Source organism: Castanea sativa, chromosome 9 (assembly GCF_040712315.1).
Source record: "Castanea sativa cultivar Marrone di Chiusa Pesio chromosome 9, ASM4071231v1".
NCBI classification, from domain to species: Eukaryota; Viridiplantae; Streptophyta; class Magnoliopsida; order Fagales; family Fagaceae; genus Castanea; species Castanea sativa.
This window is the reverse complement of record NC_134021.1, coordinates 30,016,676-30,040,169: the sequence shown is the minus strand read 5'-3', so window position 1 is coordinate 30,040,169 and position 23,494 is coordinate 30,016,676. Positions and strand designations below refer to the sequence as shown.

General features: G+C 33.7%; 3 protein-coding genes across 3 annotated transcripts; 2 read left to right on the top strand and 1 right to left on the bottom strand.

Moving 5' to 3' along the window:
* The first annotated feature begins 1,696 nt into the window (after nucleotides 1-1,696).
* Nucleotides 1,697-4,220, top strand: LOC142610041 (photosynthetic NDH subunit of subcomplex B 2, chloroplastic). Its single transcript, XM_075781758.1, has 3 exons — nucleotides 1,697-2,305; nucleotides 2,915-3,355; nucleotides 3,855-4,220. The coding sequence occupies exons 1-3, from the start codon at nucleotides 1,877-1,879 to the stop codon at nucleotides 4,047-4,049; spliced, it is 1,065 nt and encodes a 354-aa protein (XP_075637873.1). The 5' UTR covers nucleotides 1,697-1,876; the 3' UTR covers nucleotides 4,050-4,220.
* A 3,590-nt stretch (nucleotides 4,221-7,810) lies between these two features.
* Nucleotides 7,811-10,411, top strand: LOC142610037 (protein NDH-DEPENDENT CYCLIC ELECTRON FLOW 5). Its single transcript, XM_075781755.1, has 3 exons — nucleotides 7,811-8,441; nucleotides 8,843-9,328; nucleotides 9,950-10,411. Exons 1-3 carry the CDS (start codon nucleotides 7,917-7,919, stop codon nucleotides 10,142-10,144), a joined length of 1,206 nt encoding a protein of 401 aa, XP_075637870.1. The 5' UTR covers nucleotides 7,811-7,916; the 3' UTR covers nucleotides 10,145-10,411.
* A 215-nt stretch (nucleotides 10,412-10,626) lies between these two features.
* Nucleotides 10,627-13,925, bottom strand: LOC142609846 (protein SINE1). Its single transcript, XM_075781564.1, has 3 exons — nucleotides 13,699-13,925; nucleotides 11,886-13,212; nucleotides 10,627-11,318 (listed from the first exon to the last, which is right to left on the bottom strand). The coding sequence occupies exons 1-3, from the start codon at nucleotides 13,722-13,724 to the stop codon at nucleotides 10,827-10,829; spliced, it is 1,845 nt and encodes a 614-aa protein (XP_075637679.1). The 5' UTR covers nucleotides 13,725-13,925; the 3' UTR covers nucleotides 10,627-10,826.
* Between the last annotated feature and the right edge of the window lie 9,569 nt (nucleotides 13,926-23,494).

The window sequence follows — 23,494 nt, the reverse complement described above, 5'->3', positions numbered from 1 at the left end:
GTAATGTCACAATTTGCACCCGACCCCAAGTAAGAATGGGATAGGCCCAAAAAGCCCAATACAATGAAATTTGTAGAAAGTGGGCTTGAAATCTAGATTCTAGTGATGTTGAATAACAAAAATGGTTGGCTAGATTGCATCATCATGCATAATGGACTGTTTATGTAATAGAAATTATCTTCGGACACTAGCCGATGATGATTTGTATTATCTTTCCTTCTTTCAAAGATAGATTACAATTATGGATGCTGATGTGTACAGTGTTTTCACTCTTTTTTCTCCGATCCACCCTCCTGAACGTCTTCCTTTGCTTTTTATATCATCCATATTCTTCTCCCCATCCTCCACGTATAGATCAAATTCCTGATTTAGATACTTGTCCCATCCCCTATCCCTGAAGTCTTTTGAGGCAGCTATAAGGCTAAACCCTGATACTCAAGCATCACTTCCCCATTAATGCAGTCAAAGAAGTAGTTGCAGAGCATTCGATGCGGTGGTAATAGTTTTATCTTAGATATTTCATAGCCCTTCTTCTTATCTTGTACATCTACCATGTCTACCTTTACCTATAGGATCTTCTAGAGCATTGCCTTTGGACGTTAGACATCCCTTCTCTTACCTCGGCTTTGTAGGACATACTCTTTCTCGGATCACCTTCTTGAATAAACTTAATCAGATACCTCCTCTTTACCTATTAATATTGCCTCGTGGGTTGATATTCCCACATCCTCGGACCATTTAGTATCCTCAAATTGGGCTTATAGCCCAACGAACATTCTTGGGCCAACCCAACACATATTCCTAGGCCCATTGACCCTACATATACAAAATGTGACATCATTTGGTAATTTTTAATTTTTATTCCTTATGTTGATTAGGAAGCTCACATATACATTTGTATAGATAATATCATTTCATGGTTAGGAAGGACCACATCAGCAGTCTTCCTATTGTAAATAATAATTTCTCTTTAATAGGAGCCTAGTAACAATAAATGTTACTAATAATTTTCTATTGTAAAAAAAAAAACATATAGATATATATATATATATATATATATATATATATATATATATATATATATATTAATAGAATAGATTGATAAATTTCCTAATTTTCCGTTTTATTTTATTCAAAAGTATTACGGAGTACATCTTTTTTATTGGATTTTAAATTAATGAGGTTAGGTTTGAAAATTTATATCTTTTTATTTGAATGACAATGCATTAAAATGATGTTCCCTTAAAATTTTAATTTTTTTAAACATAAACAACAATATGGGATGACAAAAGCACTATTTTAATTCACAAACTATATGCCCGAATTTAATTTGATCTATATATTATTAAATGTATCAATTTAATAATTAAAGTTTTGAAGACGTTTCATTATTTTCGTCAAAGGAGAAATTTTATATACATTCTATAACTCTTTGTGGTTTTATAAATACAAATTAAATAACTCCATTTGTAAAGCAGTGTCACAAAAATCACTCAAAAGTATAAAAAGATAATGAGGATAATGGGGTTTGGCAGATATGTGACATTGATCTGGCCCAATACCTTTCCATTTTTTTTTGTGTGGCACTAATGTGGTCTAGAGATAAGAGTAACTGTACTGTAGTGTGCATTTAACTGTGGAAAACTCTGATGACTCAAACAAAATATCTTTATGATCACATTAGAAAATGAGCTTTGGTAGAGATTTTTACTTGGTGAGACATTCTGGGTGCAGGAGAAAAGTGCATAGTATAAAAGCCAAAAAACACAAAACCAGACAAAACGGTTAGTAGTGTTTAGGATGAGCCTAGCAGACTAGTCACTGGTGTGTGTGGAAGTAGTTAAAAACAGGTTCTTTTTTTTTTTTTTTCTCTCTCATGGCTTCTCTTCTATCCTTCTCTCTCCCAAAACCAAACATAATAAAGGCTTCTACCTCATCTCCTGCAACTACCATTTCCACAGAGACTCTTGATGCAAAATTTGGCAGGAAAGGGATCAAGTTCTTGGAGTCTGACAATGTTCCAATGGCAGAGCTGACAGTGAGAAATGGCAGCTCTGTAAAGCTTCGAATACCCGATGCCCATGTCACTTCATACAAGCCAAAAGTCCAGTGGAAGGATGATGGTTTCACGGAGGTTCTTTATACAATTCCAGCTGTTGGAGCAGATTCTAGCAAATCCAAGGGTGGGATAGGCTTGGTCATCAATGAGTTTTCCGAACCTGGTTCTAAAGGGTCATCTCTTCTCACCAGTACTTCTAAATGGTCTGTAAGAGATGTTGATTACGATGCCATTGATGCTCTTCAGGTATTATTTTCTCCATTAATCTTTATTCAAGTGCCACTATGGTGAACAACAACATATTTCAACTTTGAAGTGCCTTTCAATTAAGCATTTCCATTTAGTTTCAGTTATGCAAAATAAAATGATGGAAACAACAAAGAACTCTAGAATATGGAGGGGACAGAAGTGAAGGAAAATGGGGGGTTGTGAAGCATTAGTTAAGAAGTAGTTTGAAAGAAGGCAGATATATTGGGATAACAAATGCTTCATCACAATCTTTAAAGTCACTTCCTTGACACTCTTTTTCTCTTCCCTGAATTTTGTGTCAGATGAATTTGTAATTATGTGATGAAGATTCATAAATACCAATATTATTATTGATTAAAAAATTATCCAATTGGTTATTTGGATATCATCTCCTCATTAACATCCATGTTTCTGTTTTGGGGACTGATTGACAAACTTCTTAATTATGATTTCTCCAGAGGCTTGGGAATTCACTTATGTGGTTTCTCAAACATGATTTAAAGCTCATATATGATCCTACGCTTTAAAATATATAAATGTGAATTTTTGAATATTATCCTGAGACTAAAAAATTTTGATGTGAAAATGTTCCCACTTGCACTGCAGGTTGAATTGAGCTGTACTAGTGGAACACTTGATATTACCTATGTTGTGTCACTCTATCCACTAAGCATGGCAACAGCTGTTATAATAAAGAACAATGGCCGCAAGGCAGTGACTTTAAACAATGCTATACTGAGCCATTTTATATCTAAAAAACGAAGTGGGACAGCCATACAAGGTCTTCAGTGCAGTTCTTACTGCTCACACCCTCCTCTCTCTTCCCCCTTTGAAATTCTATCACCAGCTGAAGCAATGAAAACTGAGTCTCCCGGATGGTTCTCTTTTGGTTCTGAGCCTGAAGATAAACGTGACTCGTGGACACTACAAGATGTGCCCTTCACCACTTTGAATAACAAGCTCAGCCGAATTTATACTGTCCCTCCAGAAGAGAGATTGAAGGGATTTTATAACACCCTACCTTCCAAATTTGAAATAATTGATCAGGTAACCATGATGTTTCCACTTCTAATCCAAGATGTGGTATATGATTTTCCGAATTATCCAATGCCTTGGACAATTCACAGTTTGGGCTTATAAAAAATTTCGTGCAAATGGAAGTTTTCAAATTTGAGGAAATTTACTTATAGTCTATGATCAACTGCCTTGAACAAAAAAACAGAAAATATGATCATCTTCATTTGAAATAGATTCATTTCATGGTTCAGATTAAATTACATATCTAAATATGTATCCAATACCGCATCATATGGCATTATGTATACTATTAGATACAGAAAATAAAATCTTAACCTCGAAAAAAATTCTCTTTTATTTCATGCATAAGTTTATTTTTGGTTACACTGTCAATCAACTATGGTTCTACAATTTTTACACTTTTGTCGACGAAAAGTACATGATATGAAACTCAATGGGTGTTTTCAGTAGATATGAACCTATTCATGATATACTCAATTTTTTTTTCAACTTGATTCTTGCACACTAGGGACGTGAGCTTGTCTTCAGGGTGGTACGGATGGGTTTTGAAGACATTTATTTATCCAGCCCAGGTTCCTTGTCAGAGAAGTATGGGAAATACTACTTTATCTGCACTGGCCTTGCTTCTATGCTGGAGCCTGTCATTGTGAAACCTGGTGAAGATTGGAGGGGGGCACAGGTTATTGAGCATGATAATTTATAATAACGTCTCAAATTTTTTTTGAATAGTTATCCTTTTCAAATTATTCATTTGTAATTGAAAGTTGTCTTGTTTGTGGTATCAGTGACCAACTAAGTTACTGGTATGTGCTTGTAAATACTAGCTAAAAGGGTCTTTAATGCCTTTTGGATGCCATTTCCTTATCTTCTGGCATATATTGGTTGTTTAATCTAGAAAATTTCTTTCTCCTTTCTTCTTCTTCCTCAATTTAAAAAAAAAAAAAAAAAAATTTTAATTTTAAGGTGGGGGTGGTGGTTTGGGGTAAATTTGGATAATTACTTCTGTGAAACTGTCATATACATTACAGATTAAGAGTGGAGGAGACATAAAACTTAGGCCGTAAATTTACTTCATATAATGTTTTATATGTAAATTACAACTTACAAGTCTTACATAGGCTTAAAGAAGTTGAGCTTGTCTTTCAGCAGATACTTTTATATTCAAATTCAACTTACCCAAAAAAATCAAAGAACAAGATTACTATAGTCCACTACTTCTTATTGGTTAACTTCATAATCTTCATTTTAAAGGTAGAAATAAGTGAGGGGAACTTATGAGTTATCGGTTGGTTTAGCCTGTAGTTTCTAAATAGTAATTCAATCTATACCTCATTAACTGTTAATTCCCATCATCTTCCTTAATTGAAAAATTAGTGTCATGAATCTAACATGCACAGGATTACGACAAAACGTTTCTAAGTCAGAATTCTGCTAGAAGTGATGTATATGCCTAAGGGCCTAAGGCTGCAAATGAGGTGAGTATTAAAAGTTTAGGGTTGTTCATTTGATTTTATTTTGAACATGAGTCAAATTCAAACTCATTACCAAATTAGATTATATATTGAAGTTTGGTTCATTTTCTTATTAAATAAGCTCAAGCTTGTTCATTGGCTACTTAGATAATTAGATAGAATGATTTTTGTTTATGAACTTATGAAAAAATAGATTCACAAACTTTGTATTGTTAAAAACTTAAATAATTTTTACTACAAAATAGACTATTTATATTATCAATAAATTATAAATAATAATTTGATAAATTATGAACTTATCTACAAACTTATATAATTCTATATATCAAGTCTATATATAATATTATACTTAAATCGAGCCTCATACTGACAAGATTTTTCATGAGAACATCATTACGTTTGAGATCATCATGTTTAATAGTCGAGCTTAAAGTTAGGCTTGGCCTTGGCTCATTTGCTAAATTAGCCAATATACAAGCTTTATCACGATTGCCTATTGCTTGATTTTCAACAGATAGTACAGGCCTTCCGACTCTTAGAGCACACATTAGTGAAGCCATTTTAAGTACGGTTCACAGAGAATGGCAACTAGAATCCTTTATAGACTATTTAAATACGTAAAAGGATGTATTATAAATGGCAGCGTGGGCTTGTTGCTATGATCTGCTGAGATTCAACATTGTCTCTTCAATTTGTCCCTTTCCACCCTAACCCCACTAGATTTTTTTTCCCTTCGATACCCGAAGGCTAGCTCGAACCCCGTCCTACCATTCCATGCCTAAATTTTATGCCACCCCCAGCTAAGGATACTTAAAGGATTTGAATGATGAAAACCATCCTTGTTCAAAATGTTGTTATATTATTTGTTAAATAAAGAGGAATTTACACTTTACCACCCTAAACTATACCCTATATTAAACTTTGCACCCTAAACTTTTTAAATGCATATTTTGCATCCTAAATTTTGAGCCTTGTTACACTTTGCATCCTGACATCAAGTTTGCTATTAACTTAGATGAAAATTTAAAGTTCAGGGTGCAAAGTGTAATCGAGACTAGAGAATATAGTTTAAGATGGTAAAATGTAATGTCTTCTTTGTTTTTAAAGGATTGAGAAGATAGACAATTTGTTTTTCATGTGATGTCATATTTTTTTATCCAAGTTAATGGAAAACTTAATGTCGGGGTGCAAAGTGTAACAAAAGTCATAGTGTAGGGTACAAAACATGCATTTGAAAAGTTTAGGGTGCAAAGTGTAAAATGCGATATAGTTTAGGGTAGTAAAATGTAACTTTCCCTAAAATAAAATGAAGAGAGAGAGAGAGAGAGAGAGAGAGAGAGAGAGGTTGGGCTTGATGACTTACATCTACAACATAATTCCCTTTGCAACTACGTCTTTACCATATAAATTGACTTAGGAGAATCTCTTGATTGGACTAAAGTCAAGGATTAATGTTCCTTGATTCTAATCAATGCTATCAACATGTACTAAATTGTGATATCCATGATACACTAACATTCTCCCTCAAATTTAAGGTAGAAGCCTGATGATGCATTGAGGTTGGACTTTGGAATGTAAACTCGTAAGATGCATTAAAGATGACCATGGGTGCCCGAATTAGAGGTAGAATGTGCAAAGAATGACGATCACTGAATGCCGAAAAATGGCTACAAAGGCCTAAGAATGGTTGCACCAATGACCAAAGGGTGAACACCATGGCTAGAGAGGATGCTTACACTCTAAACTGCACCCAAAAAGAACGAGTGATGGTCAAATTATGTAACTTGGGAGCCTCAAATAGGAAAATGGACCCAAAAATCGGAATTCTACACTGGAGTGAGAAATGCCATGTTCGGAGAAAAACAAGGGCCATAAGTGACTGGACAATAGTGCTTGGGTGTGGTCAACGGCTAGGCTGGGTGATGGTTGACGGTAGGTTGCTTGAAATTTAGTGAAGGTCACAAAAAAAGTGGTTTTGATACCAGGTTATATATAGGCTTGGTGTTATGTGCCCTTGGTTGTGTCTAGATGAAGGTTATATTAGAATGTGCTGTTGACTGTGATTAAAAGGTGGTAAAGTTATTCTCAAAAAAAGAAAAAAAAAAAAAAAAAGGTGGTAAAGTTGTTGGAGTAGAACTTTGCGGTTCCTATCTATTATCTATCTATATTATTAATAACAGGATTTTTGGTTTGGTTTTCAACTTTTTATGTACTAAGATATCCTCATACAAATTCTTAAACTCTTTAAAATACCTCTACCATTTAGTTAAATAAATTAAAAAATACAGACGGTTAAAAGAGTAATTTATTTTTCTTAAGTTTTAGGTTTTTTCCTTTATTTTCTCTATTCAACCTAAAACTTAGGACACTATCTTTATTTCATTTTTAAAAATTATTCCACGTTACCTTATCTCTTTCTTTAAAAAACAAAGAGTTATTTATATATCACTTTTAAACATTATGAGTTTATAACACTAAACCAAATAAATAAATAAATAAATAAGAAAATTATTGTATGCGCAAAGTGTGTGTTATGAGTCTAGTTATAAATAGGAAAATACTGGATCTTTTGATTATAAAAAAATAAAAAATAAAAAATGAAGCAACGGAGTTTTTACAAATTTTATTACAAAAAAAAAATTACAAATTGGTGTGATAATGAATGTGATTAATACCACTTCAACAAAAAAAAAAAAAAATTGATGTTGAATTATTAATTTTATTATTATTATTATAATAAAAACTATGCAGTAAATTTTGTAATATCTATAAAATCTCTTTTTTAAGTAAGATATGTGGAATTAAGTGGTTATTCTAGCATTTGACTAAAAACTAAAAAGGAGGGGAAAAAAGCGAAAAAAAATAAAATAAAATAAACGTAACCAATAACATTTGTCCCGTTATCCATTTGCAAACTTAAGGCATTGTTCTTAAACTCAAGCCAATAGGGATAAGTCGACCCCACTTTCTTTCTCTCTATAATATCTTTTTTTGATACATTCCGTCCATAATATCTAAAGAAGAAAATGCTATACATTATCAACAATGGAAACGCCTAATAAGACTGTCAAGGAAAAGACTTGAAGTTGAAAAGAAGCATGAGCATGGCTTGCAATTCACTTTCACTATTCTCTCCCAATTATTTCATTCCCATATCCACTAAACCTCCTTCTAAACATTTGTTTTCTTCCCACACTTATCTTCCATGCAATTTTAGTCAGTACTGCAATAGCAGTAGAGAATTCCCACTACCATCAGTGGCTTCAATCCCATACCAACCCATCAATGTGGACTACTTGGAGGAAGAATTCAGTGGACATGGTGTCACCTTTGAAGGTATTGGTGATAGCTGTGTTGCCAAGATGGGACTCGAAAACGGAAGCACAGTCAACTTGATGCTACCAAGTGGCTTAATTTCATCATACAAAGCTCCCATGTGGCATGGTGGCAAGGTGGAGTTGCTGCACACATCAGTCTCTGAGGATGAGAATGGTGGTGCTGTCATTCAAGGAGGGGTGTCTTTAGCCTTAAATTGTTCCAGTGATGGTGATGGCGAAGTTTCTTGGTCTCCATGTAATTGGGCTCTTCGTAGTATAAGAGGCGATGCTCAAGAATCCATTCAGGTCCGTGTATAATTTTTTAGGCTATGAAACTTTCTTGTAATCAAACACTAAACGTTGAACTCTAGGAAACCAAACTTTATATCGACCTATTTTGAAACTATTTTATAATCAAGATAAAGGCATGTTAGTCTAATGGAATAATGACATGTCAGTTTTTAATTTGGCCATGTCATCAAATTAAGGACTAAAAGCAACCACTTAAAACATGAGAGACTAAAATCGTTCATGGATTAAAACTTCAAAGATCAACAATGTATTTCAGATTTTTTAGGATTAGTTAATAGTTATAGATGGTCAAATTGTCATTATGTATATCTTTGTTTGGTTCATGATTTAGTCTTGTAGATATAACTTATTAAGTACTTGGTGAAACGTATGAAGTATGAACTTGTAAAATGCAGGTAGAACTGATAGATAGGGACTCGGAGAAAAATATTGAAGTAAAATACATTGTGACTCTCAAAAAAGATATGTTAAGCTCAGAGCTTGTAGTCTCAAATTCCAAATCTTCTTCATTGCTCCAACTGACGGGGTCCATTGTAAGCCATTTGGTAGTGAGCACGCCAGATGCAACGTATGCACTCGGATTAGAAGGATCGGACTTCTTCAACAGGTCACCATTATTAACAAACTTTGCTTTAGTTCCTCCGGATTTCGGCCAGAAAAAAGAATTTGGCTTGGGCCAAATTTTGGGTCAAATGACACTGAAAGGCCTTTCGTCTGTTTGGGGAGCAAGAAATCAAAACACAGCTGATGATGCAGAAAGCAGCCCAAGAGAAAGTGAAGAAGAAATGGAGGGTGAAGAAGATGACAACTACAAGCATTTAAAAGAACAAATGAGTCGGATATACACCAGTGCGCCTCGGTATTTCACAATAATTGACAGGGTAATTTTCTTCTAATAACCAAATTATCTCCATTTAATTTGCTGCAAAAATGGTACTTACACTGCGAACAATTGTATTTAACAGAGCAATTCATGTGTCTTACACCTCTAGAACCAAGTCTCACAACTTTGTTCTCTGGAGAGATATGTTTCTGTAACCAAGTCTTTTCAAGAAGGGGGATCAAATGCTAACAAATCTTATTAGGAGTATCTCAATTTCCCTGCTCTGTGCTTGCACATGATTTACATTTTGTACACTATTGATAAGTACATAGTTGGTGAACTATGTACTCATGCCACAGGCCTAAATTCAAGTCATCCTGAGAACCCTAACGCCAGCATTGTTTTTCCACATTTAGTTACCCAACTAGGTGATTTTTTGTGTCCATTATTTTTAAAGCATATGTACTACCCGTTTGTGTTATGTATTTACTAATTAATGGGACTGAATTAAAATAAGGCTCCATTTATCCATTTTGTAAAATTAAGTACATTAATCAAACATAAATAAAAATGCTTCTCAAGTGCCACTTACCTGAACTCATGAGAGGATTCAATCCTAAAGATATTGACCATTTTCTTTTGTTTCCTTTCTGATGGTCTGATCTCTATTATGGAACAGGGTAATAGAAACTCAGTGGGAGTAGGGAGGGAAGGATTTGATGAACTATACATGTTCAGTCCTGGCTCAAGACATGAATACTACAGCACATATTCTTATGTATGTGTTGGCCAGTCAGCCTTGCTCAAACCTATCATCCTAGGTCCTGAAGAAGAATGGAGAGGTCTGCAGCATTTACATAACCCAAATCTCTAATTATATAAAAGCATGCCATTGCTTTTATCTTATTTGTAGGCAATATCAAGAGTGCATCTGTACAAGACTTGGGCCTTTTTTGTACAAAAATGTAAGTCGCTGCAAATCAATTTGATGTAAGATGCTCAAATTGTGCGTACTATTTGGTTGACTGGAAAAAAAATGCAAGATCTTGAAAAAGAAAATTACAAATATTTTGTAGGTTACTATTTGGGAGTGGAAATAAAAAGATTCTGGTAGCCATCAACCAAGCAAAAGAATGGTTTAGTTGTCTTCTACTTTCTTTATAAATAATTTCAAATGCCCTTTTTGGCAGAGAACACGTTCTGAAAAAACACTAGACAAATCAATATTAGTTTTGATCACAAGAACTTACTGATTAGATTGCAGCAAACATATCAGGCAAGCAATTAAATTCCACCAAACATTTTAAAAGATGTTAAAGCAAAAGTTAAAGCAATCAAGCAAAGGAACAAACAATCTTTCTCAAGAACTCAAAACTCTTACTTCTATAAAGCACATTGAACATCCAATACGAAGATTGGGATGAGTCTTAATACTGTTACAGATTTTGCATAGAAACCCTCCAGTGAAAACCCAATTTTGAGAAAGATTTTCACCATTAGTCATAACCCTGATTTACTACATTATCAAATCAACAATATACATCATTATGAGCACATTAAGTTGGTACAAGATAGTAGCCTTCATCCTGATCCTTGTTCCAAAGTAGTGTAGTAAATACTGCAAGTAAAACAAAAAAGAGGCCACAAATGAATTTCATAGCAGTCTTTTGACGAGCTTTCCGAATGCCAAACTTGTGAGTTCCAGTTTTAAAGTCAGGAACCGCCTCATGGGACGCTTGCAAATCAGTATCAGTAAGAACATCATCAGTTGATGAAACTGATTCACGGCTGCCTTGGAACTGCTCACCAGTGGCATATAAACCTCTATTTTCTTTGTCATTATAGTTCACAACATGCGAAAAACCATTCTGGTCATATTTGCTTGTTGGGGTCCACTCAATGTTGTTTGAGGATAGACTTTTGAACCTTCTGGCTTTTTTCTCAGAAAAGTCTGAGTTCCCATTATTTGGATCCTGGAGAGAGCAAATGAGCTTCCTTGGAGTCTTACAGATCCTGATGTTGTCAACATTAATCTGAGTGCGTGACCTCTGAAGGACAAAAAAAGAGGAAGTGGCTACTACTCGTCAATATCAGTACTACACAGAAAATAGAATTAAAATACTAGAATCACAGCTTTGGTGAAATGAGAGTTACAACTAGGAGCAGAATAGAGGACAGAATCACAAAAATTTACAAACATTGGCAGGCTCGATCAGTTGGAACTCAAGTTCGTATAAAAAACAAAGTTTCAAAATAAAAATAATTTGTGGTGTAGTTAATTTTTTTTCTTTCATTCTTCTCCTTAGGAAAGCAGATAGGATGTCTTGAATAAGTTGCACATGATAGAACCAGAAATGTGAAAAGTTTTCCATCCATACTATGTCTTAGTCACCACAATTTGTGAGTTATTATTTAAAATTTGGCAAGAAACTATTTATCTCCTTTCTCCCATCACTTCTTTCAGTTTAACTTTTGAATTATTCTTAAAAAACCAAGCATGACAGCTCCTATAACTTCAATTTCACTTTGCCAAATAAACCGTAAACTACAATTTCTTATTCAAAATTGAAACAAAATCAAACAATAAAACATGATAATATGCATGAGCAACATACCAGGGGACTAGTTGTAGCGCTTCTCGACATTCCATTTCTAGGATTTCGGTTGCAGAACCCTGCAAATTCCTCTGTGTAATCTCCTTGATTACAATCATATTCATCATTCCCAGAGTGTGTATTAGACATGAAACTTCCCTGAACCTCTGAAAACAAACCATCCTTGAGAGACACATCAACCCCTCCATTCTCATAGCTCCAAAGCTTCCGGTTCACACTCCTACGATCATAATCTGAATTTTGAGAAACCTGCCTCATTGAAATGGGCGACTCAACCCATGACTCATATCCAAGAAAGGAATCAATAGTCTGTGATTCAGGCGACGGTGATGGAGATCTATCACCAGCATTCCATAAATTTCTCCTACTATGCTCTCTCCTACTAAAATTTGACCCAGTGATTGAGCCAGGAGTACTCTCAAGATTTGACCCTTTTGTGGGAGTTATTTTCCTTGCAGTTTGCAAAGCTTCATAAGCAGCACCTCTAACATAAGCCATCTTATCATCCTTGCAATTCTCCATCTCCTCAATTATCAACTCAAGCTCAGAGAATATGCTCCTGGAATCCAAATTCTTCATCAAGAAATTCACCATTTGAATGGCCAACAACCGTTTCTGAGAATTTCCCTCTGAAACCCCAGAATTCAATATCTGCAATCCAGACCGTATTAACAATCTTGCATATGCTTCAACAATTAAACCATTACGCTTTGCTAAAGCCATCACCAAACCCATATGAGAATTGGACTGAGTAGACTTCTCTTCCAAAGCAGCAGCAACATTTTGACACACCTTATTAACCATCTCATCTGAAGCAAACCTCCAATTATCCGAGTCCACAAGAGCCTTTAAGCAAAGTGCAGCCCCAGAAGTGAGGCACTCTTGAGAACCCAGTAGAGAATCCGAAAGAGGCTTACAAAGAGAATGAATTATATGCCTCTTTTTGTCTTCTGGGGTAGTTGGGTCAATCCCATATCGCGCAATTGCGGGAACCACCTTTGAACAAGCCTGTTGAAGAGGAAAAGACCCTGCACTCGAAGCCAAGGTCGAGATTATGCATGTCATGATGCTGTCTATCAAAGGAACAATTTTGACACCATGAACGCGAGCAAGAACTTCATAGAGTGAAATTGTACACTCCCCAGACAAAGAACCAGTGCCCTTAGTCTCGGAAACTTGTGCAAGAAAAAGTGGAATTGACTTGGAATCCAGGTCTTTCACATAACACTTCAGTGCCTTCATTGCTGATTTACGACTATCAGCATCTTTTTGAAGATTTTCCAACTCACGCTGTAGTTTTGGGCTAAGATTCCTACCCATTGTAGACCTAAAAAGAAATTCAAGAAAGTTGTGAAAATGTCTGAAAGATGAAATCTTTGAATGGTTTCTATAAGATTTGGGCTCACTATATTTTGAGTAGGGATTCTATAACTTTTTTATCCATATAATTCTCTGAGAAAAGAAAGAAAAGAGCAATTGAGTACCTCAGAAACAGATCTTGAAACCATAAAAAAACAAAAAGTTACTATTATGAAACTACAATTATGCGTATCCAAATCCACAAATTATTAAAAAGAAAAATGCAGAAAACGAAAAGGGCATATTCTCTATCACTAAAAATGCAGTAATTCAAAATTTTCCTCTTTTCCAAACAAGAAACATAAATCAACTAAAGCAGAAGAAGTAAGAAGTCAAAATAGCAAATGGGTATCTCACAAATCACAATTCTATTTGGAATAGCATGACATTTATGAATCAGAAAGAGCACAAAAAAATGTAGTAGTAAGAGACTAAGAAGAATAAAAGAGAGTACCTATAAGGATCTTTCTTGTCGTTCATCTTTATCTTCTTGATTATATGTAGAAACAGAATGAGAAGAAATGGTTTTACTTTTATGAATCAAAAACCAACCAATTTGGTTTGGTGAATTGTATTTGTGGGATTTGTGATACAGTGCTCTCTGTTTTGGGCTGTCTTATTTAGGTTTCCTTTTTTTAAAGAGTAGACACAGACACAGAGACAGACAGTAGAGATTGTATTCAAAATGTAATGTAAATGTTTTTGTAGTTCGTAAATACCCTCCAATTTCAAAATCTTTCTTACAATTCCCACCGCTATCCCTCCTTTCTCATGAACTATTTTGTTGGACGATAATACCCTCGTTCACGTTTACTTTCTTTTTTTTTTTTTTTTTTGAGACACGAAATTTTCTCTTCTTTTTTTACTTCTTACCTACCTATACCAATACCATTACCAATAATATTAATATCTCAATTTTTGCAGAAAGACGGGGAGTTGTTCTTGTTCCTATTTGGATTACAATTCAATTAATTCCATAATAATCGTATAGCAATTATTCGATTAATTTCCATCTTTATATATATCTCTGCATGTAAGGAAATAAGGAATCTATCCAATCCATTAAAGTAAGCAAATCTCACTCATTAAATTATTAAAACAAGTCATATAATTATTAGAGAAAATTTTGTTACACATTCATTATTGCACACTCAACACATATGTTCTTTGAAATCATGAAGATTTCAATTAAAATTGTAAAATGGTGAAACACAATTTTAACTAAGAGAAATGCTAACGAATGCCCTAAGGATTTATTTAAAGAAATTTTTTTATGAAAAAAGAAAAAAAAACAATTAATGTTTTGACAGTTTTTTCTATATCCCATAAAAATTGTGTTAATTTTTTTTTAAAATGAATTATTAACTATTACCCTAAGAACACATGTTAGCATGACCCTTTAACTAAAACACTATTTCAAATAATGTGGCAATATGCGTAGTGTGCAATAGCAGTTGTGCGGTAATCATTACCAATTAAATCAATAATATAATTGTAGAGAGTCATGTAACTCAATTGTCACTTTTTGGTGTTTATAACAAAGTTCAATAACTTGAAATTTGTAATTAAAAAAAAGTTACTGATTTTAATAGCACGAAATATGGAGCACAATATGAAACACGCTTTTTGTTTGTTTGTTTTTTTTGTTTTTGAAGGGAGGTGGTTTTGGCTTTTCTCAAGTCCAATTATTATTGTATCATTTTGCTTGGTTTGCTTCTTTTTAGAGCACTAGCATCAAATGTGCCAAATGCCAAAAACTAAAAAACATCTAACATGAGATGTTCTATATGCCAAAATATTTTGCATAGATGTATAGTACAATCTCAAATTTGGAAGCGTACGGACAAGAATTGTAATTTTTTTATTCCCTTTTCTCTCTCCTCTCTCATCCCTTTGTCAAATATCTTCCTCTCTCCTTCTCAAAAAACGATCTCTTCCCTTTTTTCTTCTCTCACTTTGATGTAAGGAGTGTGATGGGCTATTTGTGTATAGTTTAGAAACAATGAAAGACTGAGTTGCTTAGAAGGTGGATAAGTACCTCTGCAAGAACACACAGTTCCAAATAGCACACAAAGGCTAACAATTTATTCAATTACCAAAACCTGATTTACAAAGAACTTATATTCTACTACTTATACTAGATGTTTGGCATTGGCAACCTCTAAATGATTGACAAGTGTCTAAATCCTATTAGCTAATACTTAAGAAATCATCTAACTAACTAACTAATTAGTTATAAGAGGGCTAGGATATAGCTACTTGAAATTGCCATGCATTAGGATTCTTCCTCTTAAGAAGCACTTGACCTCAAGTGCTCTTAGTTGCCACAAAATTTGTATGAATTTCTAGCCTTCTAGGATGATGCAATCCCTTGTATAATGAGTTTGTTGTTGTTGGTAGCACACCAAATGTTGTTGCCTCTGCACAGTGAAGTCCCACACAACTGAAACTCCAATGTAGATGCATTTCCATTAGGAGGACTCCCTTTCTTGAAAGCAAACTTGTCCTCAAGTTTGGTTGACCCTCCAATTTTAAAGTCTTCTTAATCTTGGCTATTGGTGTGGGACTTGCTTTCCCCTTCTTTGATCGCAATGAGTAGTGAAGCACTATCTTGTGCAAACCATGTGTGCTGCACCTTCCTCTCAAAATGGCTTGCCTATAGTTACATGATTTTATGTCTACTTCATCATAAAGAATGGAATAACAACCTCTTGAAACTCTAATTTCATCTCATTTATGTAAGCAAGACAGTTTATGTTGATGCTTCAATTCTTGCTTGTTCAACTTCTCATAACTACCTTTCTCAATCAACAAGTCACAAATTCTTCCTTCAATGTAGAAATTAATTGGAAAAATTTTACCTTTATGTTGTTTGTCTTTCTCCATTTCTTGCTTTGGAACTTGCAAGGCCTTTGTTCCTTATGATAAATCCTTTTCTTCCTCAACAATCACATCTTCTTCTCCCATAGACTAATCATAAACAGGTTCATCCACATATTTCATGCCATCACTAATTTCTTTCCCTTCTTCACCAATTTGTTTTTCAATGTAATTATCAAAAATAGACTGCCCCGCGTCATGATCTTCTAAGTCTTCAACTTGCAAATCTGGATCTTTGAACGCTTCTACTAGCAAGTTTTGATCTTCTAACTCTCAAACCAGAAAGTCTTAATCTTCTGTCTCTTCAATCACCAAGGTTTTACCCTTTGACAAAATAGGCTGGTTCTTGGCCGGTACTTGGGAAACTTCATTAGATCAAGTTGTATTTGACCCAATCTTAACATTCTTGGTTGGCTGCTCCAATGCTTAGTGAAGTTTCACTACTTTTCCTCTCTCTTTCAGCCTCACCAAACTGACACCTCATTGTGCTGCTGATCTCTCTCTTGTGGTGGGTTTTTTTTTTTTTTTTTTTTTTTTTTTTTTTTTTTTTTTTGTGATTTGATGGGTGGGTTTTGCTATGGGTTCCAATGAATGGATCAGCGATAGGTGGGATTTGGTGGGTTAGCCTAAGTTCCAATAGATGGGTTAGCTTGTGACATCCTTCTTACTCTCAGACGCCGCCACTAACTCTCTAGCCGCCGCCGATATTGCCTAGACTCCTCTTGCCTAGCTGATGACATTGGGTAGAGGCCATCTTGTCTAGCCACCTCTTGTCCAACACCGCTAATATTGCCCAAAAGAAGAAATTTCTATGCTGAAATGGGTTTACATAGTTTGGAAATGGAGGACTTTTTGAGAGACAGAGAGATGTTGTGGTGATGAATTTTTGGATTGTTGTGGTTTTGTTTTTTATGGTGATGATTTTTTGGCCGGAGGACTTTTGTGGGAATGATTTTTTCGGCTGTTGTGTGTGTGTGTGTGTTTTTTTTTCTTTTGTGGTTATGGTTTTTTTTTTGGGATGATCTGTGGTGGTGTGTTTACTGTTGTGATGGTGGTGAATGAGTTTTTGGTTTAGACTTCAGAATAGAGAATGGGGAAAGAAGTTTTGGGTTTGGAGAAATCAAATAATTTTTTATTAGATGTTTATATTATTTTAATGTGTTGTAATGTTAAAATAGAATATCTAATGCAAGATGTATTGTAAAATGGTGTGGTGAAATAGATAAAGTAAGTTTTGGTGTGTTAAAATGACATTTAGAATGTCACAACTGATGCTAGTGCTCTCAGGATGCTTGTTACTAAAATTTAGCATTTTAGCATACCAAAAAGCATGCTCTTTTGGATGTGCTAAACTAAAAAAAAAAATTGGCATGGAGTTACAATGCACTTTGCTAGCTCGTGTTATTCTTTTATATATATATATATATATATATATATATATATATATATATAATTTCTCTTCCCCTTCTCTCTCCTCTTAATGGCTCTTTCTTTTTCTTTTTTTAAAAATAATTTCTTCTTTGTTTTGGGTTGAGTTTTGTATTGAGATAATATTATTATAATGTGTTATAAGTATTATTTTAATGTGTTGTGTGGAAAAATGGAAGATAAATGTAGGGTGTATTTTCAAATATTATGCTAAAATAGATAAAATAATTTATTGGTGTGTTAAAGTAGCATTTTTTTTAGAACATCCAATGTTGATGCTCTAATTTTTTATTTGACTTAATCTATTCATGTACTGATCTAGTTACAAGGGAGAATAAAAAAAAAAAAAATAGATTATTGCATCATATTGTTGGTTTGATAATCTTTATTAAAGATTATGCATTTGTAATTTGATTATCTTCACGATCAAATTATGAAATACTTGGCAACATGTGTACAAGACATGGGTTTGTATCTAATAAAATGTTTTCTGAAGGCACAATACGCCCTTAAATCTTTAATCTTTTTTATAGGTTAAGATAAATCTTAATAGTAACTCCTACAAACACATGAGAGCATATGATAATAATAAGATACATCTTAAATGTTTGCACCTAAGTTTAATATTATTAATATTCATTCTTTAAAAAAATTGTCTTGAAAGACCTTGTAAAGATATCATTAGATAGAATCACTACAAAAAAAGCTGGGTTTAGGCAGCATTTTTAAAACGTCGCAAAAAACCAAAAAATTCGATGTAGGCACAAATGGTCTATCACGATGTTTTTTTTATAGCAACAGTAAAAAACGTCGCTATATCACCATCACAATAGGTCTATTGCTATGTTTTTAAAAACATTGCCATATATTACTCTTTAACGGCACTCAAAAACCTTTAGTGACGTTATCAAAAACGCTACTAAATAATGACATTTTCGGATTTTATGTTGGAAAAATACATTTAGCGATGTTCCTAAAACGCTGCTGAAAAGCAGGAGGGCAAAGGGCAAACGCTTTAGTGACGTTTTTAAATAAGAAAAATAATGTTAGAAGGTAATTTGTTGATGCACTTAGCAATTAGCATAAATTTTCTTGTTGTGATATATTGAAATTTGTTAATATTCACATTTTTGAAGGAAAAAAGCAAATAAATAAATAAATCTTGGACTTTGAATCAAAATTAAACTAACCCTTATGCTTCTAATTTGAAATTAAAATCCCTTGAGCTATGGAAAATGCTCAAATTAACCCTTTGTTACCATTACATTGGTTCGTTGAGTGGAGATAATATATCACCTGACCTACAATGCACATGAAACTGCAAGTATTAAAAAAATCCTTTAGATATTAAAAAACCATTTAAAATTTTCTCCTCTTTCTCTTCAAATGCCACCATAGCCCAACCACAATCAAAAGAAGCTTCAATCATTACTTCTTGACTTCAACCAAAACCCCAACCACCATAAATTCATAACCACACAAAAGCCTCAACCAAACAAATACCAAGCTATTCGATCCAAACCCCCCATTGTACAACCATGCTGCCACCACAGACGAGTGAAATAACCACACACACCCAAATACGACAGGCTAAGCACAAACTTCAACCTCATATGATCAGCACAGTTTACTAAAAATATCTAATAATAGTATAGACACCTCATTTTATACTAACCTACAACCTAGGTCCTCAATCCCCATAACTAAACAACCCTTTTTGAAATGATAATTTACTTGTACACTCTAAATAATTAGGATTCCAGAGATTATAAATGATGTATCTACAAAGATCATGTGTGCATATGATGAGAGCTTGTGTACCCAATTTTTTGGTGTGTGTGCATGGTTGGTACATGCATACACACTTCGTGACAAAAAAAACCGTAAACCATTTTTCTCAATCCAAAACTAGCCATTTTTAGCTTTGTTCTTTAGAGTTATTTAATAATCTTTGAGTTTATGTTTGATTAGGGTCTTGATATAATGAATCCATACTTCCATTCCAATATCTCTAAAGAACAGAAACAAAATTTAAAGTTCAAGAACCCTTCAAGCAAGTTAAGTACCCTCCCTCATGGTTATTAACCTATCTTGCTAGTAGGTAATATGCATAATTTTTTTATTGTATGCTTTGCATGATTAGGAATTAGACCATGATAATGTGATGACCATGGTGAATGTTTAGTATGTAGAAATGTTGGAGTTAGGATGTAGACATGTCATTTTATATCAACTAATGACTTAGATTAACTACCCCAATGATGAGTTTCAAAAATGTCTCCCACTAGCAATTGTGGCATTTTTGGTTGTTTAGAAGTAATTATAACTTCAAAAGTGTTTCAAAATATTCAAAAGATTTTATTGGAAAATGACATTTGATTTTTCATTTCCTCGTATCTTTTGAATTTTGATTAATAGTTTAGTGAGTGTTGTCTCATTGAAAAGTAGACTTCCATGGCTTCAAATGAACATAAATTTAGATTCATAAGAGTGATATATGCCTGTTTTAGGTTGGAGTAACTACGTTACCTACATACTAGTATAAAATGTTGTTTGTGTGTGTGTGTGTGTTTTTTTTTTTTTTGCATTGGAATAATGGATTTTTTTATGTTGGCTGGTATATCCTTGGAGACAAATTTAGGTTGGGTGAGGTGGGTGTCTAACACCTTTCCAGTTGGTAATTTAGCCTTGAGCTTAGTCTATGGAATGCTAATTAGGTTTTTTACTTTGAAACTTTCTATTTACTTGCCTTAGGTTGTAACAAGTAATTATCTATTTATTTTCATTAGATTGTAACTAGGATAGTAAGTCTTGTAATATTTCTTTTCATATATTGTACTTAGAATCAAAGTCTTGTAATTATGCAAGTACTGTGCATTCTTTTTATCAATAAAAAAGATGTTCATCTTGAGGTCTTCTTAATTTTCTTTGTAATTAATTAAGTGATAACTCCATTTGTGTAACTCCCTTAACAAGGGGGGGGGGGGGGTCTGCATTCTCCTTTGAATCCCCCACCTTGAGATTTGTTACCCTAAAGCTAGTGGTATGAGGTTTTAAATCTCAAATCACTAAAAGAAAAGGAAAGAAAAGAAAAAACTTTTCCAGGTTTGTAACTCCCACACATTTATCTATGAAATATCAAATAAATGATTTGGTATTGAGTCAAATAAAGAGAATTTGGGAAATAAATTCTGGAAATTGATATATATACATGCCCAAACATGCAAATGTATAATAACAACTTACATATGCATTCCAATCTCAAAATGAGCCAAATTTAGCCCAAGGTGTTTGTTTAGTGGTTCTCAAGGCCTCATAATATCCACGAGGTCTTGGGTGCGAAACATTTTGGAGCCACCTCCAAGGGATTTCTCCCTATAATAACCTCTGTGTGTGGGATGGAAAGATTGCATACACCTGAGAGAATAGTCAGATATTCGAAGAGGTTTGAATACCCTTGTTTGTCCATAAAAAAATTGAGCCAAATTTTATTTTAATGAAAGAACAAGTTTGCTAAATTTGATGATTCTTGTATGAATTGTGATTTTATTTGACTCATGAATATGTAGGATTAGGTTAATTAAGATTACTTGATTATTTCTATGTTTGCTATTATTTGCTTCAATAAAGCTATGCGAACAACAAAGTTTCACAACATTTTCAAATTAGTCTACTGCCTCACACGTGGGCCACCTCAGTCTACAATTTAATTTTTTAATGGCCCATATGTGAGATGTCATATTAGTTTGAAAATATTGTGAGTTTTGTTATGTCATCATTAAAGGGATTCTATAATTCTATTTGCTTTGATGGGGTAGCTTTCCATCCTTTATTATATTATATTTGATTTGATTTAATTAATTGATTGACCTCGCCATATTTTAACTGTATGCAATTTACTTTCCATAGTTGACTCAATTTACTTAGTTGGCTTTTCATAATGAGTTTTATTTAAAAATATTTACATACTTTTTCTTAAAATAAAATATTTCCTTATCAATGCATTAATCATTTAATTTTTTTATATTAAGATTCCCTTAATTAGTGCTTGACATCTCTTGTTGATGTGTTGGATTCCTTAAATGTTTTTTTTAGGAACATTAATTCACAAATAACATGTTGGAGCACACACATAGACGACGAAACTAGGATTGTTTCTTTAGGGAGAGGGAGGGAAGCACGTTCAAAAATTAAAAATATAATTTAATATGTGAAAAATAAAACTAGCATTTATTTAATATTAACAAATTATAAATAAAAGAAAAGAAAAAAAATATATATTGTAAGTGCACAATTGCACCTGGACCCAAAGAAGGTTATGGGCTCAGGCCCAATGAGCCTTAAACAATGAAATTTGTAGAGTGTGGGTTCGAAATCTAGATTAAAGGTACTGAGAACTTGATAACGGGCTTTTATAAGCAAACACTTGTAAATAATGAATGATAATTGCAAATGGGTCTCCTCGGACTTGAGCCAAGGACTATTTCTTTACTATTTCTCTTTCTTCCTTAAAGATTACAATTCTTAATTTCTTTCTTAGTTACCAATCCCCCCTTTTTCTCTGGCGTTCATCCCCTTTAAATACTTCTTTTTCTGATACTCTATCCACGTGTTGCTCTAACCCCCTTCCCCCTAGATATTTCTTTTTCTTAGTACCTTTGAATAGTGACTAGAAGTTTCAGTTCTACTGTTCACGGGTCACTTCTCCATTAATGCGGCCAGGGAGGTAGGTGCAGAGTCTTTAATGTGGTGGTGGCAGCCTTTTCTTTTGGTATTTTTCTAACACCGGTGTACCTTGAAGATTCAGGGTTTCCCCCTTTAACCATTAGTCTTTCCAGAGTTGTGCCTTGACCTTCATAATGAAGCTTTGAGTTCTCTTGGACCTGTCTGAGGAAAAGCTCACCCTCGGCTGTATCCTCTGATCCTCGACGTATGGGCCAATTCGTAGAGTTTAATTCTGGAGCAGGTCGGCCCTCCATGCTACAGTCCAAAGGCCCATATGCCCACTTGGGTCCTTTTACTCCCCACATATATCTTTTTTACATTTATACTCAATTATTTGTGATCTATCAAAATATAACTCAATAGTCTTTCAATCTAATAATTGATTTTGTACTAAATATTGCAATAATTTTCCTTTTAATGAACAACATAAAAAAAATCCATTATAAAATCTTTTTTTTTTTTTGCTACAAAACCTAGTTTTTACTCTTGACATTATTTATGATTGGAATATTTTTTTCATTATTGCAATAAAACGATTCTACAAAGGAAATTGTATCAACTATCAACTATTAATCACACTTTTTGTTTCTCAAAAAAAAAAAAATATCAACCACAAATATTGAAATACACACACACACACACACACACACATATTGAGATCTTTGTATGTCCAATATATATATAAAAAAAAAGGCAAAAATGCAAAACTGACCTTCTAACTTTCAATTTTTTTTCATTTCAGTCCTCTAACTTTCAGTTTTGTCATTTCAGTCTTCTAACTTTCATTTGTTGTTAATTTGGTACTCCGTTAGATTTCAGTTATGTCCTACCGTTAATTGAGCCAAAACGATATCGTTTTGACCCCTTCTTAAAAAAAAAAAAAAATCAGAATTTAAAGGAATTTATAAAAAAAAAAAAAAAACTGATATAAAAAAAAGAAAAGAAAAAAATAAAGGGAAACGACGACGTCATCGTTCCCTTTACCTGAAATCAAAACCCACGCACTCGGCTATCTTAAATCAAATCAATCAATGAAAACCGATGCCGACTGAATCGTGTTTGTCTTTGTTGTTCTTCTTTTTCTTCATGAGTATTACTGAACTTCACCGATGATGGTGATGAGTCCCAAAGCATTTTAACACCAGAGAAAACCGGAGATGGGTGGCGAAAAAACCTCCCAACTGGCAATCTTGACTAGACCGAATCAGGTGTGTTGG